The following is a 25,977-nucleotide window of genomic DNA, read 5'->3' as shown; positions in this document are numbered from 1 at the left end:
AGAGTGGCTTGGTGATAATAATCCACAGTGAGAGCCCACATACATTAACTCCCCAGTCAGCATGGGGCTGCAAGTTCTATTTCCCTTTTCTGAGGGCAGAGCAATGACTCATTTTTAATAGGGGCTTTCATAGAATAACAGAATATTCTGGGCTGGAAGGAATCCACAAGGATTATCAAGTCCAGCCTTTTGAATGGTCCATATGGGGATCAAACCATCAGCCTTGGCATTATTAGCACTATGTTTCAACCAACTGAGCTAAACTCAGGGTCAGAGAATTCACATAGAAAGGCAGACTGACAAATATTCTTAAAAAGGGCAAGCTGTGCCAAGTCTCCCAGGTCTGAGCTGCCTTTCCATGCTGTCAAGTTGGTTGGAGTAGGGAGCTGGAGCTTTGGCCTGCTACACAGTGTTGTTGATTTTGCAATACTGAGTGTCAAGTTAAAACTGGCCAGAATGCTTTGAGATGGTGCTGGCAGCAAAGAGCTCCAAAAGGTTGTTCCATTTACTGGATAGTGATTGTAGCCAGGAGGGTTTCTGCTTGTGCTCCTGAGCTGTCTGAAGGCCTATATGGTTTTACTTACCCAGAAATACTCAGGTGATAGGATCCAAACCACTCTCTATATTGAACCAAAGGATTTGCTTCAAAACAGACATAGCACTGCATAGATTCCTGTTGCTGAAATTGTTTGTCTTATTGGTTACAAGCAATAAGATTAGACGGTAGAGAAAAAGGACTATCTTTGTGACAGCAATCAGTGTTTCTTGTGATATTGTGACTAAGTAGTGTGGTTAGAATTAAATATTTCAAGAATATAATTTGAACAATTTAATTTCCTAATCTATGTAATGTAAGCAGCTGAAATTCAGTTGTTACTTAGGTGAGCAGAAAGAAACTCTTCATTTAAGTAATGAATTTTAGTTGTTGTGCAATTGTATTTTTGCTTACTTTCCTAGGAAAAATTCATTCTCATTGCTTTTTGAGCATTGTGACATAGGGTGTTTTGAAACTGAACTTAAGCCTTACTTTTAATGCGTGTCTTTCTAAAACAGGTGGATACATTGCTGTCACTACTTGATTTTTTAAATGCCTATACAATTTGCCACTCATTTATTCAGATCATTAATTTTTAGTATGGTAAAAAGTAGTCAGCAGGATGGGTTTTTTAAAATTTCATCAATAAACTTTTATTTTTGTTTGGTGGTGTCTCATAAGTTGATTTAGATGAAATGTATTTGAAATAGCAATTCAGTTGGAATCCCAGCTGGATGCATGAGAACAGCCCTGTTGAATTTTGAAATAGTGTGATAAAACTATCTTGTACAGGTACCTCCTTTTTCACTTGTTTTATATATGGCTTGATTCATTAGGAATCTCCTGACAAGACTAGCCAGAGCATGTCCTTTAAAGCATGACAGGAGGAATTTTATCACAAGTGACAAATGTAAGAGAGTTGGGGCTTTCTGCACTGCCAGGCCATAGGAGCTCTTCTAGGTGATGGAGAAGCATTCATTGTGCAGCTTAGGTAAATGATGCACCACTGAGCAATTGGTAAAAGGCAGAAGCAACGTTACTTTTCTTTAATTACAGCTTGCCTCATTTGGTACGGCACTCTCTGCTGTGGATATGTGTTAAGCTTCTCTGCTTCTGGTTTTATCCCCACCAGTTTGCCATTGCAGCGGTGTTGGTTATGTCACTGGAGGCCTTCCTTACTCAGTTACACGTGGTATTCATTCTGTGTGGGTGACTTGGGAGATCGTGCAACTGTGAAGGCAACCGGAGAAACTGTGAAAGGAGTGTTGAGTATAGCCTTTGATGTGTTGGGGCACAGGCTCAGAAAGGGAAGAACCGTTAGCTATTCCTTCTCGCTGCTTCGCAAAATAAAGAAGGAATCACAAGGCATCTAGAAAACATTGCCAAAAGACTGCTGAGTCACACACCAACTGAATCCTAAGAGAACATTTGGAAATGAGTATCTGTAAACCAGGATCTGCCAGTCCTTTGTCATACTACGATAATTAGCCATGTGTATGCATTCAGCATTTTGCAAGAAGTTTCAACTTAGAAACCATGCTTTTTGAAGAGTATAAATAATATTTTCAAAATACTGAGGTCTGTGTGCTTTATTGGCAGATCTCCCAACGAGGAAACAGCAACTGCAAGCTTTGAATCTTTTGGTTATCCTTCTACCTGAAGCAAACAGAGACACCCTGAAGGTTAGAATTGTTAATACTATTTTCCTGCATAAATATTTTGTCTGTTTCTGTGAATCCACTGTAATGAATGCTGTTGTCTTTTTAACATTCTTCTTTTTTTCAGTTCAAAGTTAATGCTGAAACTAGTGATTCTTTTTATTCCCCCATATTTCACATAACTTCGGGAGGAAAAACACCAAACAACTTAGGGCCCTAATTCCTCCCAAATGACTTTTAAGAATGTGACTTGACATTTTTCCAGGATTGCAATAGTAATCTCCCAGTGAGAAACCTTTTCTCTTAGAAGTTTTTGCTCCCTTTTTTTTTTTTTAATGTCATTATTTCCAGTGCAAAAAATAAACAGTACTAGAATACAATGAATGTGAGTTTCCTTTTACAAAGTGGGTTTAGCTCTTCGTTTTTATTCCTCACTTTTCTCTGTGCTGTTTTTTGTACTCTCAATAAAACAGAAATCTACAGAAACAAGAAATCTACCAGAAACCAGAAATCTTCCTGTTACTATTTGTAACATTGTACCTGGATTCTTCCAATTTGTGCATGTCCTTTTGTAGCAAAGCTATGAATGTTCTTTTCAGAATATGCTTACTGTTAAAGCTGTTACAATCAAGAATGAATGCAGGATTTGTGTAGGATGCAGAACATCATCTATTACAGGCAAAAAATGCTACTAGGTCTTATTGTTCAAAGACTTTCATTTTGAGTTTCTTTATTGTGTGGAGGCAGTCTAGAAGGCTCCTGAGTCGAGCTACAAATACCTGGAACTGAATTAATTGAAAATTGCCAGTTTCTGACTGGCTGCCTGTCATTCACAATGCAGTGCTTTACTTGTGAATTGCTTACCTTAAAGAATTAGCCACTCCAAGTTTCCATAACCATGACAGCCTGCACTATTGTGTTCACTTTCAGTTTAACAAATGCCAATAGTAATGTCTTCACAAGCATCTGTGGGATGCTGCTTATGCACCTACGTAAAAAAGGTTTTGAAACAAATCTTACTGTGCAGGGCCTCAAAGTCACATGAATGCTTTTGAAAATGTTACTCACAAAACCAAGAATTTTTTTTTTGCTTCATTACTTGAAGGAAACAAAACTTGCATTACCATTCTGTGAATAAATATATTCACACTTCTATTAGTGATTGCTTTTAATGTGGTTTTGTTAGGAATTAAGAGCTTTTTCAAAAAAATATGCAACATCATGTTTCACTCATATGTTCATTTTCAACTCTGCACATGCTTCACTTTTCACATGCAGAGTTTAGCTGAAAGTTCTGCTCTTATTTCAGGTACTGCTTGAATTCCTCCAAAGGGTAATTGATCACCGAGACAAAAATAAGATGACGTTAAAGAATGTTGCGATGGTGATGGCCCCAAACCTTTTCACGTTTCATGGGTTTGGCTCAAAGACCATTGAACAAAGCGAGTTTGCTATGGCAGCCGGGACAGCAAATGTCATGCGCTTTATGATTCAGTACCAAAAACTTCTCTGGACAGTAAGTGTGTTTTTGAGGGGGTGGGGATGGGGGGCAGAGAATGATAAATTTCACAACAGGGTATCTAAATAGAGAAGTCATGTGAAATTACATCCATGATTGAGGAAAGGATCAGACCGATCCAGCTGGGTTCTTGCTCATAGGTAACTCTTGAGGGAGCAAAACAAAAATATTACCTCTGATGTTAAGCTCTGGCGGTCAGAGTTTTAATATTGTACATCCTACAAGTGAACTCAAAAATAAGTCCTTGGGGGATGTATGTATTTGGTCTATCAATATACATTTCTGGGGGGAATTCTTTTTGGCTCAGAGATATTAGCAGGAAACGGTGTTTGAACTCATTGCCCTTTTGGGCCAAACTTAATATTATATGAAACATGTTTTGATAAAGCATGAAGTTGTCTCATGGTCTAAGCAAAGCTCTAGCTAAGACAAACTGGACAAGTTGGAGGTGTGTTGTCCATCAGCAGCTTGAAACAATTTTGACCTTTGATGCATGTGAGGAAAAGTAATTATCACCATTTTACACACTAAATGTCAAATAAATATTTTTGGCTGACAAAAGCAAAAGCACTGTATGATTTCACCTTTCTTCCCCTGAGACGTCACGGAGTGGAATATTTTATCACAAATGGGGTGGATTTAATATTGTTTCACAGTTTTATATTATTTGAATCTTTAGTTATTAATCTGGAAAGACACTATTTTTGAGTTCTCCCTGATAATCTGGCCATTTACAAAAGTTTTGGTAAGAAAATTATGTAGTTATTCATGCTTAATCTGTATTTATCTAGATTCCAAAGTTTATTGTTAATCAAGTGAGAAAACAAAACACTGAAAGCCAGAAGAAAGAGAAAAAGGACAAAGCTATGAAGAAACTTCTGAAAAAGATGGCATATGACCGGGAAAAGCATGAGAAACAGGAGAAGACTTCTAATGATGTAAGGAAACATAAATCTGGAATGCTTATTAATAGGATTGTAATTTTTAGTGAAAAAGTGGATATAGCAGAGGGGAAATATAACTTTTTTTACTTGAAAATTTATTTCAGTAAGTAGCAAGTTGGTGTAGCTTTGACAGTTTGTGGATTACTGGCATGACACATTTAGAGGATTGTACTGGCTTTTTGTTTGTTTTCACATATTTTTCAGAATATTTCTGAACTGAAAAATGATATCCCACATGTTATTTCAGTTTGGGCACCTGAAATAAATATACATTAGGTCTTTGTCTGTAGAGAGAGCAAGTGTTGTGACAAGACTGAGTATTACTGAGCCCACATTTAGATGTGTTGTTTCCCAATGGAAATCACAGCAGACCATGTGTTTTCTTAAAAACTAAATACTTAGATTTCCCTACTCGATATTTAAAAGTGTTTGGAAACAAATCTGGCATTTAATTCTTTTTCCATCTACAGCAGTTCCAAAACCACTGAACTCTTTGTCCCAGTCTTTAGCTAGAGCATGCACAACCTGCCCATCCCAAGAAACCCCAAAGGATGAAACAAAGGTGAAAAACTAACTGCTTCTTACACAGCTATTGTCCAAGTGGCTACTGCCAGCTTACCCCAGTGCATATAACCCACAGTTCAATATCTCTCCTTTAGGTAATTGGCTTCTGCCATACCCATCAGTGATGTCAAGGCATAAATTTCAGCATAACAGTCTTCACACAAATACAGAAATCCTGGGAATTATAGTGTTAATTTTTCCTGTAGTTCAGAAAGATTTTAGCTGTGCTGTTCCCGCTGACATCAAAAATTTAAAAATACATCTTGTGCATGTTGGAATTGTTGATAGTTTTTAGAATTAGGATTTTTTGGAAACTTTTTAACCTATACAATATAGTATTGTAAATGCTTAATTATAAAGCATTTGAAGTACATTATTCCAAAGTTAGCTTAAATACACGAACAGGCAATTCCAAATACAAGCATTCTGATACCATAATGAAAACATATCAGATTTGTGTGGTGTGAGAATCTCATATTTGGGTGGTATGAAAGTCCCCCCTTGTGGGCTGGAGTCGCAGTGAAGATTCTGGTGAGGTAGAGTCATCTTGTGGTTGCTGGTAGAAATGCAGTGCTCTGAGCAGTCTTATTTTCTTACCAAGTGTGTGTATGTCAGACTGTTACCAAAAAAAGGGTTGTCATGTTCTTATAAAGGCATTTTAATAGCTTTTAAGCCAAAGCAAATAGAATGTGGTTAAATGAATATGCTAGATATCCAGAATCTGCTGGAGACTTAAATTTCAGCGTTCCTACCTCATTTTGAATGTAGTATTTGACACATATCTTAATGTCCAAAATTAATTAATTCCCTGGCATCACTTTGCCTTACTTTTGTATCTGTCTGTATAAAGGACTGTTTACACAGAATGATTTCCATATGATTTTAAAATAAAGCTAATTAAATACTGGAATTTGTTTTTCTTGGTCTAATAAGAGAAGAATTCTTTGGATTCAATTTGCTTGAGTTGATGTGATGATACTTAATGCTGCCATCCTGTGTTCAACACTGAAATAACATCAAATACACTGAAAAAAATAAATGCTGTTTCAAGTCCAGATATTAGATTTTTTTTTTATAATTCAGTGCAAAGATATGTCTTTTTAATCCACTGGGGGGTTAGGGGTGAGTTCTTTTAGAGTAAATTATGCTTTTCTAATCCACTGGGGAGATAGAACTGAAGCCTTGTGTAATATTCTTACTCAAATGTAAAGTTACTATTAGATCATTTTCTTCAAGCCCTAGAATTCTGTGGAGATTTTCATCAAAATTAAATGGTACAATTTTTTACAAATCCTTCATGCTTCCTTCAAGCATTGAGTAATTTTGTGTGCTTGAGAACATAATACTCTTAAAATCATATTCACAAATTGATAAGACTTCATTGTGAATGACAATTTTGCACATTTTTCCAGTAAAAAATATCTCATTCTTTAAGGAAAATTTATTTGTTTGAGTTTTCCTTCTCCCCAGTTTTCAGTTTATACTGCTTTAATTTAAAAATGAGGTGACTTTTCCTGTGCAGTTCTTGAACTCGATTTCACTTTCAGGTGGTAAGTGAGGCACCCAGACTTGTGGTGAATTTCCCACTCTAGCAAAACCTGTTTGCAGCTTTCAATAGCCAATTGCCTTGTGTGCTGCTGAATAAAAGCTGAGGAAAAGTTTCTATTTTCTAACACTTCTGTGACACCCTACATGATTGAGCATAGATGGACAGAACCTGAGTCACTTCCGTATTCTCCAGAAATAACTCAGTATCTGCAGTGTTAATAGCAGCTCATTTGGATAAAATTTCATCTTAGCTCTGATGAGGCCTCTCTGTCAATCACATTTCCCCTTTTGAGACTGGTTATTTACCACAAACTTCAGGTGAGATCTCTCTACAGTGTTGAGAGTGGTTACTATTAGAGGGCTTGTTAATTGCTAACATTATGCATACCTATGGCCCCAAGTCAGTGTTGGGGATTAAGTCTTTATGTTGGTGTTGGGCTGAATAATGCTCCAGACAGGCAAAGAAAGATGCCCTCAGGACTGGAAATTTACCTACTGCCTTTAGCCACATTTATACCATCTGTCATTGTATTCCTGTGTATAGTCCAGTTGTTCCAAAAAAGGGAGCTATCATGTGAGCAGCACACACAACACACTGGGCTGAGCTACTGCAGGTTATAAAAACCATTGTATCCCACAGCCCTTCTGTTTGTATGATCTGTTTGAATTTACACAGAGTAACCTTTCTGACTCCTGTTGAATGTCACTCACTGCAGTGCCAGTTTATTTACTAAAAAAAATTGTTACCTGCTAAATAATTTCTCTCTGTATAGTTTTCTAGTTTTTGGTCCCAAACTAAGTATAATATTTTGCAGCCCAAAGAGAACAACTGGTTTGCATTTCTTTCAACCTTTGCCTTCAAAAAGCTTTCTTGCTTCCATGTAGCAAGAACCTTTCGAAAATCAATTTTGTTCTTCATAATGTTCATGCCCCATAACTGCTTGGTCTACTTTGCATCTTTAGTAAGTATGTATAATATTCCTTCATTAGTGAAAATATTGCATAGAAACATTTCTCTCTGCACCTAGAGTGAAAAATATTTAAGTGGGTCATGAAAAATGGATTAGAAAAAACTGACAGAGACCCACCCCAGATCCTATAGCCAGGCAGCTTCTCTTCTTTGTGATACATGGATTCCAAGTCCCCCTGAAAAGGAAGGGTTTGAAGATTAGTACCTCACAGGTGACTGCTGTGCCTGCTACAGACTAAATGTTGTAGGCCAATACATTTTCCATCAAGTAAGGACATACCGTCTCCAGGTTTTTTAATAATGCAAGTACCTAATTCAGCCAGGGGTTGCAGTGTTTTAAATCTGACCTGAAAGGGCCTGTGAGGCAGGGGAGGAAACTTGCATACTGAGTAGCATAGGTGACCCACTCCTCAGTGTGTTGTCAGTCCTCTCATAGGTTCATTGCTTGATATGTTGTGATACAGAGCCCCTCACTTGAGTATTTTGAACTGTGCTGTGCAGGGAATAGGTCCTTCTGTCATTCAGCTCTTAGAGGTTTTAGGCCACATTTTCTTTCCCACCAACTTGCACAGTGTATGGGCTAGGGGATGCTCAGGTTCTGTTCTCTCTGTAGTTTGGCAGCATGAACATATTGTGCAGCTGAGCATGATTTCTCCTGGAAATGTAGGTGGTGAAAGTGGCAAAATGCATTAATTAGCTGAGCTAATAATGATTCTTACTGAATAAACAAAGTAATTATTCTGTTTGATCTGTGACCATAATGTTAGAGCTCTGTGGACGTTTCTTGTTCTTTCTCTCATATATTCAAAGCAGACTGCTTTTTAAATAATTTATTATATGCCTGCTGTGTAGCAAAAAAAAATTATCCAGCTGAAAGTTGGAGTAACTCCACTAAAATCAACTGAGACAAAATGATAAAGAACTGTATACAAAAATGAAAGCTACTTTAAATTTGCCAGTTTGAATTTGATGGAAGACCAGTTAGGGACATCTATAAATAATAATTTCATTCATAAAAATTTAATTTCTTTTTGCCAGGATCCCAAAAGTTTGGAAAGAGGCAAAAACATTTAAGAATTTACTACCTAGCAGATGGCTACAGACACTGTTTCCATAGGTGGAGGCCTTAAAGAACAGATTTGACAGATTTAGAGATAAATCTAGGGGAAATCTCATAGAGATCTCTTGCAGTCTTATGAATCTTTGATTCCACAATTACTACAAAGCAAATTCTCAATATGATGATTTTTACTGCTTTAGACAGAAACAGTTATGATGTATAGTAATTTTAAATCAATAAATAGTAAGACAGGATGCAAAATGATTGTTTGGTTAAAATTCCTTACCATAACTCATCATTTGAATAGTAATGAGCCTACAGCTTTCTCAGGAAGCTGTTCTTCTGATTCTGCTCATGTTTGTGCTGCTCACGTTTGTTCTATACTCATTTAACTCTGATGGTTTCAGAGAAGCTATTCTAGATTCACAGATGCCCAGATTTATTCATTGATTAGGGAAGAAGAAATGTTCAGCCTTGCAGTTGGGTAAATGGAGAGGTGTGGGGTGGGAAAGGGGAGAATGAACTATCAAAATCAACCTTACTTTCTTTTCCTATCAAAATGAGTATGTTTAGGTGAGTGATAATGTAATAGGGATAGAAAAATCTACAGGAACAGAGATTAGAACCTTATTCACAAATAAATTATGCCTTTTGTAACTTCAAATGTCATGTACCTGCAGGTTGAACAAAGAAGCTGTCCTTTGTCTTCCTTCTCTAGCTATATGCTAGATATATAGCTAATATGATTAATATTCATCATCAAGGACTTGTGAGTTGAAATAAAATGCAAGTCTGTTGTATAGTCAGACTATTATATAGGGCAGGTTGGCTAGCTGAATATATTATGGATAATAAGAAATAGAGAGAAAAATCTGCAGTAGCAAATAGTTTTTAAAAAATGAAATTTACAAAAAGGGAAGAAGAATCCTCTAAAGTAGACTGATCCATGAGTACTTTGTGGTTTGTTTTTTTATTTTTTTTGGCAGGAAGTTCAGATTAAATAGAACTGGACAGGTTTCTTCCAGAAGTTTTAGCAGAGGGTCGGTGCAGGGGCATTGCCTGGTTTTCATGCCTGCAGCAAGAATTTTCCGTATCAGTGTCACATGCCTCTTATCATGCCAAAGTGTGTTCTTAATACAGCATAATTGTTATTGTTACTCTTAACATCTTTGCAAAATAATTAAACACTACTGCTCCTTTGTTCTGAAGCTCTCCCTGTTGTTAAAAAGAGCTTTGAAGGTCAGATGTAATTTACTGAACTGCTGTGTAGTTACCGTATGTTTGTAGTGAAGTCTGGGAGATAGTGAAGTGCAGAGCACTGTACTTCCTTACTTATTCCATACTGTATTTTGAGAAGCTCATCAAAGCCAGCTGCTAGCAGCTTTGTTCCAACACTCTTATTGCTTTGCAGACTGATGTTCCTCAGGGAGTGATACGGGTGCAAGCGCCTCATCTTTCCAAAGTTTCCATGGCAATACAGCTGACAGAAGAACTGAAAGCTGGTGATATAGTAGCCAGGTTTCTCAGCCAGAAAAGGTATAAACACGTCTTTGTTTCGTTATCATGTCGGGAAAAGTGTCTCTTCATTTATTATATCAAGGAAAAAGTTGTAAAATACTCGAAGTCTAGGTCAGTTCATGAACTTTTTGGCTGAATTTAGCCATCAAAATACACACTTGAGGAATTAGTCCTTTTAAATGTTGTTAAAGCTCAGGAAGCCTTCTGGAATACATGAGTGCTGTTAGTAAAAAATTAATTGCTATTTAATCTGATGGGTCAGGAATAGTTTTGTAATTTTCTGGGACAAGTCAGAAGGGAACTCCAAGAAAACAGAGGAGTGAGGAAAGAAAAAAGAAAATATTTTTTTAAATAATACATTTATATATAACAGCATAATAGGTATTGGAGTATAATGATGTGCAAATGCCATGCACATAAAATTATTTAAAACAAAAGCTACGTTTTAGTCATTCAGATCCATTTAGAAAGGGAGAAATTTTAATCCATCTTTTGAAAAAAAAAAATTAACACGCGTGTTAATCATATCTAACTATTCAGCTAAAGCAATAGTATGGTACACTAGTTGAGATGAAGAAGGTGCTTTTTCCTAAATGCTGTTTTTACAGTTTTACACCGTTGTAAGAGAGTTATTTTCTGGCTGGGCTTTAGCATATATTACTACAATTTAGCAGTGAGAATAATAGAATCCCCTTTATGATACAGGGACTTTATTCTTCCACTGTCTTTTACTTCTTTTAGTTGCAGTAAAATTAAGACCAGCAGGAATGTGGTTCCTCCCTCCCAACCATAAGGCTTTTTCTGAAATATGGCATATTTGAGGGAAATACTTATTTGTGCAGTAGCAGTAAAAGAAAAAATCAGAGGGTAAATATCAAGCTACTTGCTAATAACAATGAAATTCTTTCCTAAAAGCTGCAGTTTCTTCATATTTATCTTATTTTACCTTTTCTAGTGTATTGCTCACTTGCAGGACTGTTCATTTGCAGTATCATGCAAGGGTATTCTTGTTCACTGTTTTTTCAGTAGGCATCCACACAAAGGGTTTGTGATGGCTGCAGTGCTGATCTTAATTAGCATAACCTCTCCCAGATGTGTCTAGGTGGCTGATCCACAAGCACCTTTGTAATATCCTCATTCATTGTGTTCTGTTCCCCACAGTGGAAATGTCCAAACACTCAAGAAAGAAGAGGTTTTTCTTTATGAAATAGGAGGAAATATTGGTAAGAATGACTTCTGAACAACTTCTTTTCCTAGAATAGGATTCCTTGGCACATTGTCCATGGGCTTCACTGTGGTTACATTTTAATTCATGTCCCTCATTCTCCCTGACACTAAGGCAGCCAGTTAACCTTGTGGAGAAGGCAGCAGAGATGTTTGTGTTATCATTATATCAGTATTGTCTTATTATCTATCCCAGAGGAAGTTGGCAGCTGTAATAGATGTTCCTGATATGTATGTACAGTGAATAAGCACAGAGAGGTTGGATACAAAGATGCTTGAAGTTCATCTTACTAATCTCTTTGTACTGAGGCATAATAAGTGAACTTACAGTCCTTCATGTTCTGCATTTGAGTGTCACTTGCATGTTCTTTTGGGGGGAAGAAAATGCTCAGCCAGAAAGATGACCATGTGATAAAATAGCCTTTCCTGCTCTGCTTATTTCAGACCCTTTTGATTAAAGTAAATAGCAGATCAGCAAAGTTAATGCCAAGGATAATTCTGAACACAGTTCTAAAGTTTTCTTCTATGCAAGAAAATGCAAGAGTACTTTTGCATTAGAAATCATTTTCTAATCACAGTATTTTTCATATGCTCAGGAAAACAAAAGGAGAACTGGAAAGCAGTAGTAGATTGGATTTACATTTACCTTTTTCCTTAACTGTGACCTGTTAAACGTATTTAGCATTATAAAAATACATGCAGTACTTCTTTCCTTTGCAAATTTCAATTCTGTATGTAAAGTGCTAATTCTAGCATTTATCTTTTATTCTAATCACTATTATAAATTTTTTTGCATGTTTTTTGCATGTAAAGACTTAATAAAAAATTGCACTTACCTGTGTTTCCTGAAACAGTTATGTTTTAGTGTTTTTACTAAGTCTGGTAAATAACTTACCAAGATAGTTGGGTGCCAGATGAATGTATTACATGTTCTCTTCCAAATCCAGTATCTACATACATTTCCTATGCCCATGAAAGCAGGTTGCAGTCCCAGATGTTAGACTTTTTTAAAGGAGAAGAATATCTTGTTTATTCTACAGAGGGGCAGTATTTGCAGGAAAAAAGGTTTTGCAACAGAATTCCAATGAAACTGGAACAACTTACTGTTACTTTAAACGTGACAGAAATTGTACTTCTCTTAGAGAAGGTGCAGATTTGTTTTGTTTTGTTGTGACATGCTTTAGAAAGCTTAGATGTTTTCTCTATCTGAATGGTTTACTTCCAGAGAATTTCAACTTTAATCAGTCCTTACTAGTCCTTACTAGTACTCTCAGCTGAGGTAAGAGAAACTGCCTGCCTTTAACCTGCCATACAGGTTTAAGTAAACCTGCTGTCCTGACCTTTGCCATCTCTCTCTCTTCCTGAGGTGCCTGACTCACGTAGAGGGAGCCCAAAGCAAGACTCGAGGGGCTCATGACACACTCATGTCCTTACACTTACTCTCATAGCTGTAACAAGCGCAATGGTGTGATCTCGTCCCTGCACAGATGCAGCTGCTGAAGTCTGCAGACATTTCTTTAGCAGTCAGTAACTGTAGGACTTCAGGGCACTGAATGAGACTTCTGCCACTGCTTTGTGCCTGGGACTGTCTGGATAGGGACATGGCAAAGTGCTGTCCCCGTGCTCTCACTGCCTGAACATGCTGCACTGTGCAGAGGAGAAGAGCTAATTCAGCAACATGGGCAGCATTGGTCACAGAGGTTGGGCTTAAAATCTTAGAGAGAGCAGGAGACTGCACCTGGTTGAGCAGGGAGTCTTGCCTTCTTGCCTGCTCTGTGCAGGGTATCCAAAGAGCTGGCATACAAACTCAACTGCAACCTTCCACCTGTGTTTGCCTCCCCTTGTCAGGAGTGCAAGTACTGGAAATGTCAGTCTGGCACGAGCCATCCACTCCAAGCAATTGCATAGCAGAGCAGAAGAGGAACAGTGTTGTAAAGCTGCAAATGCATGAGATAATGCTTTGCCTGTAGGGGAATAAGAAGAATGTGCAGATCTTGATGGATCAGCATATGCTATTTTCATCATAGCTACTAGATATAAATTAATTGCTTGTAGTGCACCAAGAACAGTGTACTACTTTCCCTTCCTAGGACAGCAGCTATTATAAGTGCTATGCAGAACAGCTGAATTAAGAGGAGGAGGATAAGGAGTAGCACCTTCTTAGCAAGGAGAAACCTTGCACAAATTTAGCATTTAAAAAAGGGGGAAATAACCTGAAATTTTAATAGGCTTCTGCGTGAATGTGAATGTAGTTTTGGATATAATCATGAGAGGATCAGGACATTGCCCCATTTTTAGTTGGAGAGGGGAGTTCCCATCTGTGTGAAGAATCTGACCTAGAATGTGTCACAAAGGTGTAAAACAGCCCCTTCTCTCCTTCCTTCTTCCTCTTGTTCCCTTCCTCCTCAAGGCAGATGGGAAGGGTAAGAGCACCTCCAACTTTTATGTGTGTTATCCTTTGTTAAACACCACAGAGACTTTGAAAATGTATATGGAGTAAAACAGTAACAGGAACTTTGGAAGTTGTTTCCTTTCTCTTTTGCTTCTGGTGTAACCAAATGTCTTTTTTGTTTCTAGGAGAACGCTGCCTTGATGATGATACCTACATGAAGGACCTTTACCAGCTCAACCCAAATGCTGAGTGGGTTATAAAACCTAAGCAGAGCTAAGATCACAACTAATGGCAAAACCTCCAACCTGTGGACTTACGTTGCAGGGCTGAATGTTTCAAAGGGATAATGTGTCCTTTCAACATTCAACCATTATGTATATTAATAGAACTTCATCTAGTTTAAAAAAAAAAAAAAAAAAAAAAGAAAAAAAAAGAGAAAAAGATAAAGCTGTGGTAACCCAACAGTTACAACCAGTAAACTTTCAGTTTTACTTGCAGCAAAATTTTGGGAGATAGCACAGTTTTCCCACTCATGTTTGAAATGAGCATGAGAACTTTGCATATTTTATATATAATTACCTTAAATATTTTAATGGCACCAAGCTACCTCCCATCTGGTAGGTCTTGTTTAAGAAGAATTTACTTTTCAAACAGGTGTTTAAACTCTTTATACTAGAGATCTACAATCTGTTTGTGTAGCATTTTGTGTTCGTATAGGTCTTTTCAGTGCTAGTACAATAGAGAACCAAATCCTGATCAGCACTTCTTAATGGTACAGTATTAAAAATACTTAGCCCAGTCATATGAATTTCCCAAATAGTGTGAATTTCACAGGAAAAAACTGCAATGCAATGGATTTTGTCTTTGGAAGACCTAATTTAAAGTTTGATGAAACTATTTAAAAACAACTGTGAAAATGCTTTCTATGCAGCTTTTTTGCTAGATCTTTTAAGTAATTTTATTTTTACTCGAGTTGATTGTGCTCTTGAGATTATTACAAAGAAAAGGAACAATAAAACAAAGAAAGGATCACGTGACAAGGTGAGTCTTTTTAAAGCTCACTACTCTTGCCACTGTCTTTACTGGCATATTATCATGCACTAGAAAAAACCTTTTAGGTTTTTCAACAGTGTAATGAAGCCACGTTATAATACACTGATTTCAGGTTTTTTGGGCATCTGTTAGATTGAGTTTTGTGAACTGCCAAAACTTTTCTATTACTAGCGTAATAAAAACTTTCAGGAAAAATAAAATAACTGTATAAGGAAGCTAGTCTAAATTTCATAGGTAGCAAACCTTTCACTCAAAAACAGTGTAAGGGTCTACTGTGGGTATTACCTACCGTCAGCTGATATATCTGGTCTATACTGGACAAGGCTAGAAATCAAGTTCTGATTTCCCTGATGCTGGTAGATGCTGTCTAAACCACTTCAAAAATTAGTGGTCCAACAGAGAACTATTGCAAATCCATCCCTTTTCAGGAGAGGACTGAAAGCTCCCCATGGAATTCACTGATAATGAATTATAGAATGAGGAGACTTGTTGCAACACAAAGAACAGTGGCCTGGAGCTCCAGAGCTCCAGTCTCACAGCAACACTTTGGGCTCACTAGCTTGTGTACCACTTCACAATTTATTTGTAAACTAGCTCAGCTGTGCTCAAATGGTTACTCCTGCCTGCTGACTACCTGAAGTAACTACTGTGAAATTGTATCCTTGGAATGAAATACTTTCTTTCAATGCACACAGAGATTTATATTGACCTCATAGGGAGTATTCTCCATACAATCAAGGACTGAATTAGATTTCTTTTGCATGATCAAACCTGATTATAGGAATAAAGGACCTTTCTGCTGAGCTTTGGACATGGGCCCTGTGTTGACAAAGTAACCACTGGAACTCTCCCTTTTACATATACAAGCAGTATGATAAAACTCTGAAAGGTCATAGAAAAATTTCACATCTGCTGATTAATTATCCACAGCATATGAACAATTTTGGGGCCGTGTGTATTTATTGTTTCCTAAAGTCAAAGGCTATCTTCATATGAAGAGGAAGCACTGCATTGGCTGGTTCTGAAAAGCAGGATGAGTAAAAGAGGAAATTGTTCTAATGTGACTGTGCTGCCCTTGGTGCTCCATCTTGTTGGGTATTCCCACATGGTATAATAGCACTGTGCCACTATGGGCAAATTCTCTAAGACAAATTACTTTTGTCTATAGAACAAACTCCCTGTTCTTCAAATGTAAGGATTAGAGTAACAAAACAGTACAATGCTTAGGTGAACGTTTATGAACCTAAAGTAATAAAAACAAGGGTTTTTTTTGACATGTAATACAAAAATGACGTGTGTTTTCATAATACATTATAGTTCTGTAAAAGATTACTCGTTACTGGAACTCTAGGTGTTATTTTAATCAGGAGCAAAGTGCAGATGATAGGAACAGCTGTTCCTAACAGTTTCAGTCTAAAATTGCAACCAACCTGTGGTGGTTACAATCTCTTAAATAACTTTGGTTTTGGTTTAGTGCCATTGTTTGTTGTTTTTTTTTAAATTTAAATGTTTTAATGTTCTTTTGTAATTAAATGTTGCTTTTTTCTGACTTCTTTTCTCATTCAAATTCTTATATTTGTGCATAAAACATACCCAAATGACACTAAGTGATAATTATTTAGTGATTTCACACTTTACATCTTTGTAGAGAGCTTGTAGTATTGTGTATGACAAGAGACATTGATAAGTTAAAGTCCTGCAAAATGAACACCTGCTGGAAAAATAAATAACTGGCTGGAAATTTAGAACTTTTCTTCAATTGCAATACACCTTTACTAAATCTGTAACATAACAATTGCTGGGTATATGCAAAGAAGCAGGAGACTTCTCAGTGCTCTTTGAAAATACTGGCTCTTAATTCCTCATAATTAAATTAGGGCACAAGTGGGAAGTCCAGCATTCAGGTAAGCTGATAAGAATCTTTTATAATTAAAAAGACAATGCTTCATTAGTTGCTTATTTGGGGCAATTTGGCAGGCCACCATTGTTTTGACTGATGACTTGGGAAACATATATGCAGGAGTTTTTTCACCCTGAAAGCTGACAGATTAATGCTGTGTGCAACCCTGTGCAGGCAGAGCAGCTGGGACTGGGGAGAGGAGGGAGTGGGGAAGCAGGTGATGGTCCCTCTTACCACTGCCTGGATGTTGTGGAGCATGTAAGGATGGTTTTGTTCTCAAAAACCTTCGGGGGAAGGAGGGGAAGGGTCTCCAATGCTTCTGTGAGGTGTAGACACCTTTCTCGAACTTCTTCAAAGACTGCAGGGTTTGCACTCATTTTGCATAGCCTCCTGTTCTTCCCCACCTTGTGTGAAGCACATGCACCATCCCTGGATATCCATGGGTGCCAGGAGGAAGGAAAGGTGTCATCCCATGCCTCCTGTGTGAGCAGCAGCGAGACAGGTTTATCTCACATTGCAAGTCAACAAGCAGCATCTCTGAGCGTTCCACTGAGGTTTCAAGAAGACAGTAGGGAGCAGGAAGGTCAGTGGATCTGGTTGTGTTGGAAATACTGGCTGAATTTCTCTCAGGCCTTTCACTAAGCAGTGGCATGACTGAGATGAATTCAAGGATAAGGAGATGCACTTTTTGGCAGTTAGCACCTTGAGAAAGGCCTGCTTTAAACTTTCCCCAGCCCATTATTTCTTTGTCAGATGTTCTTAAAAGCAATGTAACTCTCCAGTAAAACACACTGTCTTCCTTGCAGCAGCAAGCTACCTTGGTGAAAAGTTGCTAGAGAAATTATTTCCTTGGTATCACACTTAAATGCATTTTAGAATTAGTTCTCTGCTGTGCTTCTATCTTTAAAAGGTTGCAGCCATGCAAAAAGTATAAAATGTGTATGTGCTAGTCTTACAGCAATATTTATAATAATATTTTTTTATGTAGAGCAATACTTCAAAGATATTTATACTACTGTTTGTGTTTGCACACAAGCCACATCTGAGGTAGGTAAGTACCTATCATCCCCATTTAACAGATGGGAAAAGTGTTCATAAATGGCTGGCTTCTGGCTAGAAGGGTTGAAATTAATCTGATTTCTAGAAACCAAATATGATCCTCCAACAATTACTTTAAAAATCTGCTATATTGCCAGTAACAGCAGTATAGCAATTACAAGTATGGCTTCAGGGGATTCTTTTAATAAATACAATGCTGTAATTTTTAGCCTGGTTTCCAGAGGAAATTTGTCTGGGGTAATCTTGCTACCTTGTGTGTGTCTTCCCCTAATTACTTTTGAGTCTGTTGGCAGACTTTAGTAATTTTTGGCAAATGCAGTGGGAGGGAAGGCGTGTGTCAAAAAATAATTAAGCTTCTATGAGCTTCATAAAACTAGGTAGTAGGAGTCCTTTGTTCAATGGGGAGATGACAGCATAAGCTCCACTTCTATTTAGGCAGCAGAACAGAAGTGTAAAAGCAGCCATACACATGCTCTGGCTGTGGAGGAAGGCATGGAGCTCACAGCCAGCCAGTGGGATTTGGCATCAGGCCTTTGGAGGCCTGAGAAAGCATTTGCTTGTGTTATCACCTGCTTTCTGAATCTTCTTTGTTGACACGATGTGGGTGATTGTTGCTGAAGCTGCAGATGTTCTCCTGGGCTGGCTTTGGGGGTGCAGCCTCTCTGTAGCCCCTGGCTAGTACAGCTCATGCCCATACCCTCCCTATGGACTGAGCACGTTTCCGGCCTGAGCCGGACCCACAGCTGAAGGGTGAGGAGGTGGGTAGAAACACCTCTCCCCTCTCTGCTTGTAGGGCTTTTGGGAATTACCTTCACCCTGGGGAATAACCAGATCTAAAACCGGTCAGTATCAAAAACCTTCACTTGCAGGTTTTAAACCATCATGGGAATACAACTTGCCACTCATGAATCATAGGAAGTGGTGGTGGTTCAAAAGCCCCACAGATATTATTACTCCTTGATAGTCCGTTTTGGGATGACTGAAAGGATCCTTCCTTCTCCCCGTGGCACTGTGAAAACAATAACTAACCCTCATTAGCATTGAGAGCCACAGTCTCTGTATTTCACATATCGAATGAGAGCCTTGCCCTCTATGTTACCATCGTGCCTCTGTAATGCGGTTACTCTCGAAAGCAAATTGTCTCGGTTCCCCCGAGCAGTCTGCTCACACGCTGTGTCGCTGGATCAGGTCCTGCAGGGCAGCCAGCTCTGTGCTGCTTTCCCATGGGATTCCCTGTGCCTTCCGAGCGGTGACACCGCCACCCGCTTGTCCACACGCTGCCATTGCCATGTGCCGTCCGCTGCCGGGGACAAGCGGAGGGTCATTCCCACAGCGCTCACTTCTCTCTCCCGTGTGCGAGGGCCGCCCTTGGGGACAGAAATCCCTGGAAGCTGCCATGGGCAGTGTATCTGAGACGGTGCATCAGGGAGGGACAACTGCGATGTCGAGTTCTCTGGACACAGCGAAACAGAGTAGACAAAGCTTTGCGCAGCAGAAAATCACAGGCTTGGGTGCATTACTGGATATCTCCTGCTGGTTATCAAGGTGCAGATGGACGATACGCTCCAAATAATCAGAATAAATGAAGGAACACATAATTTCTTGGAAACAGCTGAGGTCCCAAACCCTGAGCTGCTGGAAACTGGTTTCCTGCTTACTCATTTTTCCCCCTAGGAAAAGTCTCAGGAGAATTTTTTTGGTTTAAATCCTGCTGCCTTCTGATTTTTGGCTTGGTTAAAATTTATAGCATGTATTACCTGATTTAGTTGTCTTGATTATATTCTAATATGTTCCCATGTTGTGCTCTGTTAGTTATAAGGCAAATGAGCTTCTGAGCCCTTGTTCTGGATGATCCTCCTCTACTACAGTCTGCCAGAAGCTGTCTTTATGAATAAAGTCTCCTTCAACCTGCAGAAAGAGAGTTTCTTCCAGCAGGAACCTGAGTAGGTGAAGTAGTGCTGAGGTTGTCATGGGGTTTTCATGGCTGTGAGACAGAGCAGAGAGGTGTCCATTGCAGTATTCCTGTCTGCCTGCTGTGCATCAACCTCATTCAGTGCAGCATTTTGCTTCCTTGACAGCAAAATCCTATGATGCAGCCAGGTGATATCCATTTGGAATGCTGTTGATCTTGAAATAAACAGCATTTTTTTGATTATGATAAGGCTGAAGCCTTATTGTGCAACCTTGGAGTACTGGCAAAAATGTCTGCTGGTGCTTTTAATATGCCATTGTGAACTGAAAAAAAAATGTATTTTTCTTCTCATGCTGTTTAGCAATGAAAGAACAGACAATTCTGACATAGTTAGGAGTTATGTTTTTGAAAAAAAATAGATCAGAAATCATACTGTGCAGATACTTTTTAAATGGTTCAATTTTTTCCACCAAGATCATGTGTTTTCATTTTTCATAGATCTTTGCTGAGAGGTTATCCTGATTTTCCTGCATTTTTGCCTTGGCTAGATGGTAGAAGGAAATGTGAGAGATTTGCTCTGTTGATATTTGGGGCTTTTGCTTAATAAAAATCGTATTGTTAAAGTGTTGTTAAGATAATGATAGGTCAGTACATGAACATGAGATCCTTCAGAAGAGGATTTTTATTTATTTCCCTACAAGTTGAGAAAATGTGGCAGCCAAGACTGTAAACCAAATATGTCTATCATTCCTTGCAGACAAATATGTCCATTCCAGTTACACCACAGGTCTTCTAGGAAGAATCAGAAGAAAATATCCAAATTCCCCACCCTGGAATGTGGAGATGATCTCCTGTGGGTGGTGTTGCCGGCACTTAAAGGCAGGGAGAACAGTGTGAGACTGAGTGGGTTTTTTTCTCTTTCCTTTTTTTCTCTTTTTAAATTGGCTAATTTTTCTCTTTGAATGCTGCTGTTGTTGGGAATAATGAAAATTATTGTGAAAGCTCAGCATAAATAGTTTTTTTTCTGTACAACGACAATATGGGTGTTTGGGGTTTATGAATAGAACACACAGGATTGCAATACTCTGCTCTGAATTTTTTCCAAAGAATTTCTAAGTTGCTTATAACAAATCCTCTTGGATCATTATAAGGAGGAATTTAACAAGTACAGAAATATGTGCTCAACCAGTGATAAACCATTGGTAATGCTAGGAACAAACTATTTTTTTTTTTCCTGCTGATGCATCTATGGCTGTGGCACAGTAAATTCTAAAAACACTTGGTTCTAGGAAAAAATAATTAGTGCATGAACTGTAGTACTAAACTGCGTAATCAGATCTGCTGATGATGACAGGACTGGGATCCCAGGTCCATCTATTAGGCACTGATTTACAAATCTGTGAATTAATGAAATGTCCTTAAGCTTGCAAAAGAACTTCCTGAAGGTTCCTTGCAGAGTGTGAGCAATCTGGTTTAGAGTAGCTATTCTTAACTTGTCTATACTCTTACTTTTAGGTAATTTTAGCCCTCCTACTCTCTTATAAAGCCCATTAGCATTATTTGAGCAGTCAGTAAAAAAAAGTCCACCCTTACGGTGTTTCCATCTGTGCCAGCGTGCTTCACCTACGTTATGTACAGAGGAAAAGGCCAGAAGCAGTATTCATCCATGTAACCCCAGAAGGCATAGCATATTCTTAACAAGTATGTTTTAAAGAGGAGCTGATGTTCTCAAGGGATGCACCCAAAGGCATTCCTGAGCATGGGGAGTTTTGGTCTGTGTGTAGGAGCGTTTGCTGCTGGAAGTGTGTCTGTATGCTGTTTTGGAGGATGACCCAATGTTTCTCCAGCATTATTGAGTGAGTGTGAAGTGACTGCTTATTTTTGGAGAGAACTTACCTCATCCATGCCATTAGTAGGATTGTCAGAGTGATCAGTGCTGGCTGCTTCAGCGTGATGTCATTGGACTTGGAAAGCTTTCTTGAAGTTTCAACTTGTGTGTAGGCATGCGCTTTGATTTGCCATCTCACCCTGTCTGAATCAAAGTTGGAGTTTGTCAGCAAAATGTGTAGGCTGTAAGAAAGACTGCCTTTGGCCAATTTCATATTCTGATTAGTTTTGTTATCTATGTCTATGATGGTAGTCAACAGTGGATGCTTGAGGAAGGACTGAAGCATAGAACAAGAACATGGTCGTAATTCCCTAGTACACTTTCTTGGTTAGCTTGTCACTTCCCTGTGTTCCATAGCCATCACAGAAGCACAGGAAATCCTGACTGGGAAGGGATCCACTAGGATCATCAAAGTCCAACTCCTGGCACTGCACAAGACACACAGGAATCACACCATGTGCCTGAGGTTTACTGAGGTAATGAGGTTTAATGAGATTTACTTCCACTAATTTTCTTAATTTTGGATCCCTATAAACTCATGGCATTCACTTCATCCTATGGGAGTAGGTTTCACAGTGTAACTGAATTGTCCCTTTGGCAGGGATTTCTTTGCTCAAGGAACAACCCTACATGTTTACCTTTGCCATGGTACTTATGGTTTCACAGATCTTCTTGATTGTCCTTGCCCCTGGTCAAAGAATAACAGCTCTTTTTATTGTCCTGTGTTTGAAAGCCATTGCTGAACTTTGGTCATTTTTGTTGCACTTCTTAAACCTTTTCTTACTCTGTTCTGTCTTCTCCAGTAAGGGGAAATCAGAAACATACCTTGCACTCACATCTTACCAGGAGGTGGGACAAAAATTTTCTTTCTCTGTACCTTGATGATTTCTGATACTTGGGTATTTTTTGGGGGTTTTGGGAGGTTTTTTTGGTTTGCTTTGGTTTGGTTTTGGTTGGGTTGGGGTTTTTTTTGTGGGTTTTTTTCATGGTTTGCTTGGTTTTTTTGGTTTAGCTTGTTTTGTTTGGTTTGTTTTGTTTTTCTCCAGTTTTAATCACTGAGTCAAGAGTTGCATAGTTATTAATGCAGTGATCTTTCATGTCCAGTGGTGGTTCAGATTCAGTCACTGTGAATGCAGTATGAGACCTTTTCCTCATTTTCTCAGCTGCTGTGTATTTAACACTGAATTTCATCTGCTGTTTTTTCACCAGTCATGAGGTCACCGGTATCATGAGGTTTGTCTGAAGCTCTCCACAGTTTGTTTCTTTAAAGCCTTCAATAATTCAGTGTCAGTAACCTACCTTATCAATTCTTTGAGATCACTTGAGATCAGGTGTATGTTGAACAGCGTGGGCTCAAAGTGCCTCACTGGTGACCTGCCTGCAATGAGACTGCATTCTTTCCTTTCCTTTCTTGTCTTTTAAATTTGTTTATCCATATGAACACCTTTTTTTATTCTTGTTTTTCTTTCCCATGGCAAGTTAATGAAGATATTTGATGTTTATTTTTATTTTTTAAGTCTTCCTTACACATATGCTTATAAAATTCCTCAAAAACTCTCCAATAGGTTAATGGGTCATGACTTTATGAAAGAATTGTGTTATCTTCTGTAAGGGGTTAGTACAGTTAACAATTCAGCTGCGTCATACTTGAGCTCTGTTTAATTTGTGGGTAAAGACCATCTGGTGCTGGTAATTAGCCAGTGTTAGCCTTCTAAATTTGTGTTACAGTGTTTTACTGAAATTCAGTGTGAGATAACTCCTCTAGAGTAACTCCTAAAGAGGTAATATATAATCACAGAATGGCTTGGGTCATAAGGGACCTTAAATATCCCGTAGTTCCAACACTCCTGTCAAGGGCAGGGATGTCACTCATTAGACTGAGTTGCTCTGAGCCCCATCCAACCTGGTCTTGAACATTTCCAGGGATGGGGCATCTCTAACTTCTCTGGTCAACTTGTTCCAGTGCGTCGCCACCCTCTCAGGAAAGAATTTCTTCCTAACATCTAATCTAAACCTGCCCTCTTTCCATTTATAGCCATTACCCTTTGTTCTGTCACTACCTGTGCATATAAAAAGTTCCTCCACCTCCTTTTTGTAAGCCCCCTTAGGTATTGGAAGGTCTCAATAAGGCCTCCCTAGAGCCCCCTCTTCTTCAAGTGGAACAGCCCCAGCTTGTCTCAGCCTGTCTTCATCAGGCAGGTGCTCCAGCCCTCTGACCATCTGTGTCACTTCTCTGGACTCACTCCAACAGTTCCATGTCCTTCTGCAGAGGACCCCAGAGCTGGATGCAGGGTTCCAGGTGGGGTCTCACCAGAGCAGAGGGGCAGAATCCTGTCCCTCACCCTGCTGCCCACACTGCTTTGGATGCAGCCCAGGATGCAACTGGACTTCTGGGAGTGCACACTGTAGTAGATGGTGCAACAGTGTGAAAGATAGATGCAGAAAATTAATTTCATTTTTCTTTTGTGGTCTCTTCTTCAGTTAATCCATTTACACATTAATTATTGGTCCTATGAATTTGACAGATCTCCTACTACTGAGAAAAAAGTAACTTGGTTTTATGCCAGTTTAACAAATTGTTCCTCAAAAGCCTTTCTTGGGCCACTGTGTGCTCACTGTAATTTTACATCAAATATGACAGTGAGTGTGTGGGTTTGGTTTGATTTTTAAAATTATTTTCTAGATGGACATGTCTTTAAATTGTCAAGGAATTCATTCTTTTGTTGGAATGATTGAATAAAGAAGGGTTTAATATATTAATTAATTTAGCCTTTATTTTTGTGCTTTTGCCTCTTGCAAACCTTTCATCTGTTAACTTATATTTTTGAAGTTCATTTTTTTTTAAATAGCTGGTTTTCTTTCCCTTTCCCTTTAGTCTCACTTAGCAAAAATGCAGTTGTATGACATGTGGGAAGGTATTGTTGCTGCTCCTGCAGTTTGGAGTGTCTGGGGAACAACAGAATGATCTCTGCAGCATTTGGAAGCAGATCCTGCACATTCCTCGGAGTCAAGTCAGGAATTGCTTTGCCTCTTGTGCATTTTCTGAGTAATTTCTCTGCAAGGCAAGTGTTTATGTGTTTCAGTGTGTACCTTCATATCTTACACAATGCCTAAGCTTAGGAATAGTTGGCACTCTGATTGTTCAGCTTGCAGCCTCTGACCTCCAAGCCTCTTTCAGGACTGTTCTGCTCATGACTGGTCCCATGTACCACAATCTACTTCTCTCTCTGCCTAGAACTTGAGTCCAATGAAATCTGTGGATTTTATATGGAATCTGTTGTTTCTCAGTGTGTGCATGTCTCACTCCCTTGTGCATGGAATTTTTATCCTTTATAGTTCTGCAGCTTATTGGTCCCTACTTCCAGGTGTTCAATATACCTGTTATAGTAATATCCATTATCAAATCCATGTGGGTGTGTGTGCATGTGTGTATATGTTAAGACTTCTAGTCATCTTTAGAGTGCATCTCTGTCCCTGTGTTCCTCTCAGCCTGGTCAAAGAGATTGTATTTTTTGTCTCTGTGCACGTCTCACTTGGCCACAGGGGAGAAAATTATGTGAGCAACAGTCATGCAGATGTCTGCATGGGAAAGCTTTTACCTCTGGATCAATTTCCATCATCATTTTGTTTTGTGTGATACCCAGCAGATGTATTCAGTTTCTTCCTCTCCTTCACTGTGTTGTGACTGTGGCTTATTGATGATGGGAGGGGGCTACAATCGTGGTGACTTCATGTATTGTTGTTAGCATTCAGCTGAAGAACTCTCTGAGCACTTAAGGTGGATTCTCAGTTTCTAGCACATGGATAAAGCTGCTGTGACACACAAGATGCTGCTGCTTATCTAAATTTTTTTGTCTTGGGAAGACTCAACTTGCTCAAGCTGAGCGGGGGAAATCGCTGGTGCTGACACTACTGGATTACGCTGGAGTGACACTTCATGCCAAGCCCAGCCTCAACAGAGTCCTGGTGCCCTTGAGGGATCACTGTTACTGCAGGCCTCAGAGCTGTGCCTCAGCTGCTTTTCTCTCTTTTGCAATATACAAGGTATTTGTTTTGAGGCTGATGCCATGATTGGCATTTTGGATATTGCTTGTAGGATCAGCAGATTTGGCCTGTTTCTTTGCTTCCTTATAGCACTCATTGAAGGGAGTTAAAGAATGTCCAGATCCCCGTCGAGTTTGCCTTTGAATGCAAATGCCTCTACTGCTACTAAAAATATATATATGTAAATTT

General features: G+C 38.8%; 1 protein-coding gene across 5 annotated transcripts in view; it reads left to right on the top strand.

The window, feature by feature from the left end:
* ARHGAP18 (Rho GTPase activating protein 18) overlaps window positions 1-16,534 on the top strand; it is a 96,814-nt gene extending 80,280 nt beyond the window's left edge. For all 5 annotated transcript variants that reach the window (XM_086877044.1, XM_086877046.1, XM_086877047.1 and 2 more), the window contains exons 10-15: window positions 2,135-2,217; window positions 3,503-3,709; window positions 4,504-4,650; window positions 10,210-10,334; window positions 11,478-11,539; window positions 14,118-16,534. In XM_086877044.1, coding sequence (XP_086733170.1) covers window positions 2,135-2,217; window positions 3,503-3,709; window positions 4,504-4,650; window positions 10,210-10,334; window positions 11,478-11,539; window positions 14,118-14,209 — 716 coding nt within the window. In that variant the 3' untranslated portion in view covers window positions 14,210-16,534. The remainder of the gene's footprint in view (window positions 1-2,134; window positions 2,218-3,502; window positions 3,710-4,503; window positions 4,651-10,209; window positions 10,335-11,477; window positions 11,540-14,117) is intronic.
* Window positions 16,535-25,977: the final 9,443 nt, after the last annotated feature.

This window comes from Cyanistes caeruleus, chromosome 2 (genome assembly GCF_971803275.1).
Source record: "Cyanistes caeruleus chromosome 2, bCyaCae1.hap1.1, whole genome shotgun sequence".
Lineage (NCBI taxonomy): Eukaryota > Metazoa > Chordata > Aves > Passeriformes > Paridae > Cyanistes > Cyanistes caeruleus.
The sequence above is the reverse complement of the archived record's forward strand: the minus strand, read 5'-3'. Positions and strand labels throughout refer to the sequence as shown.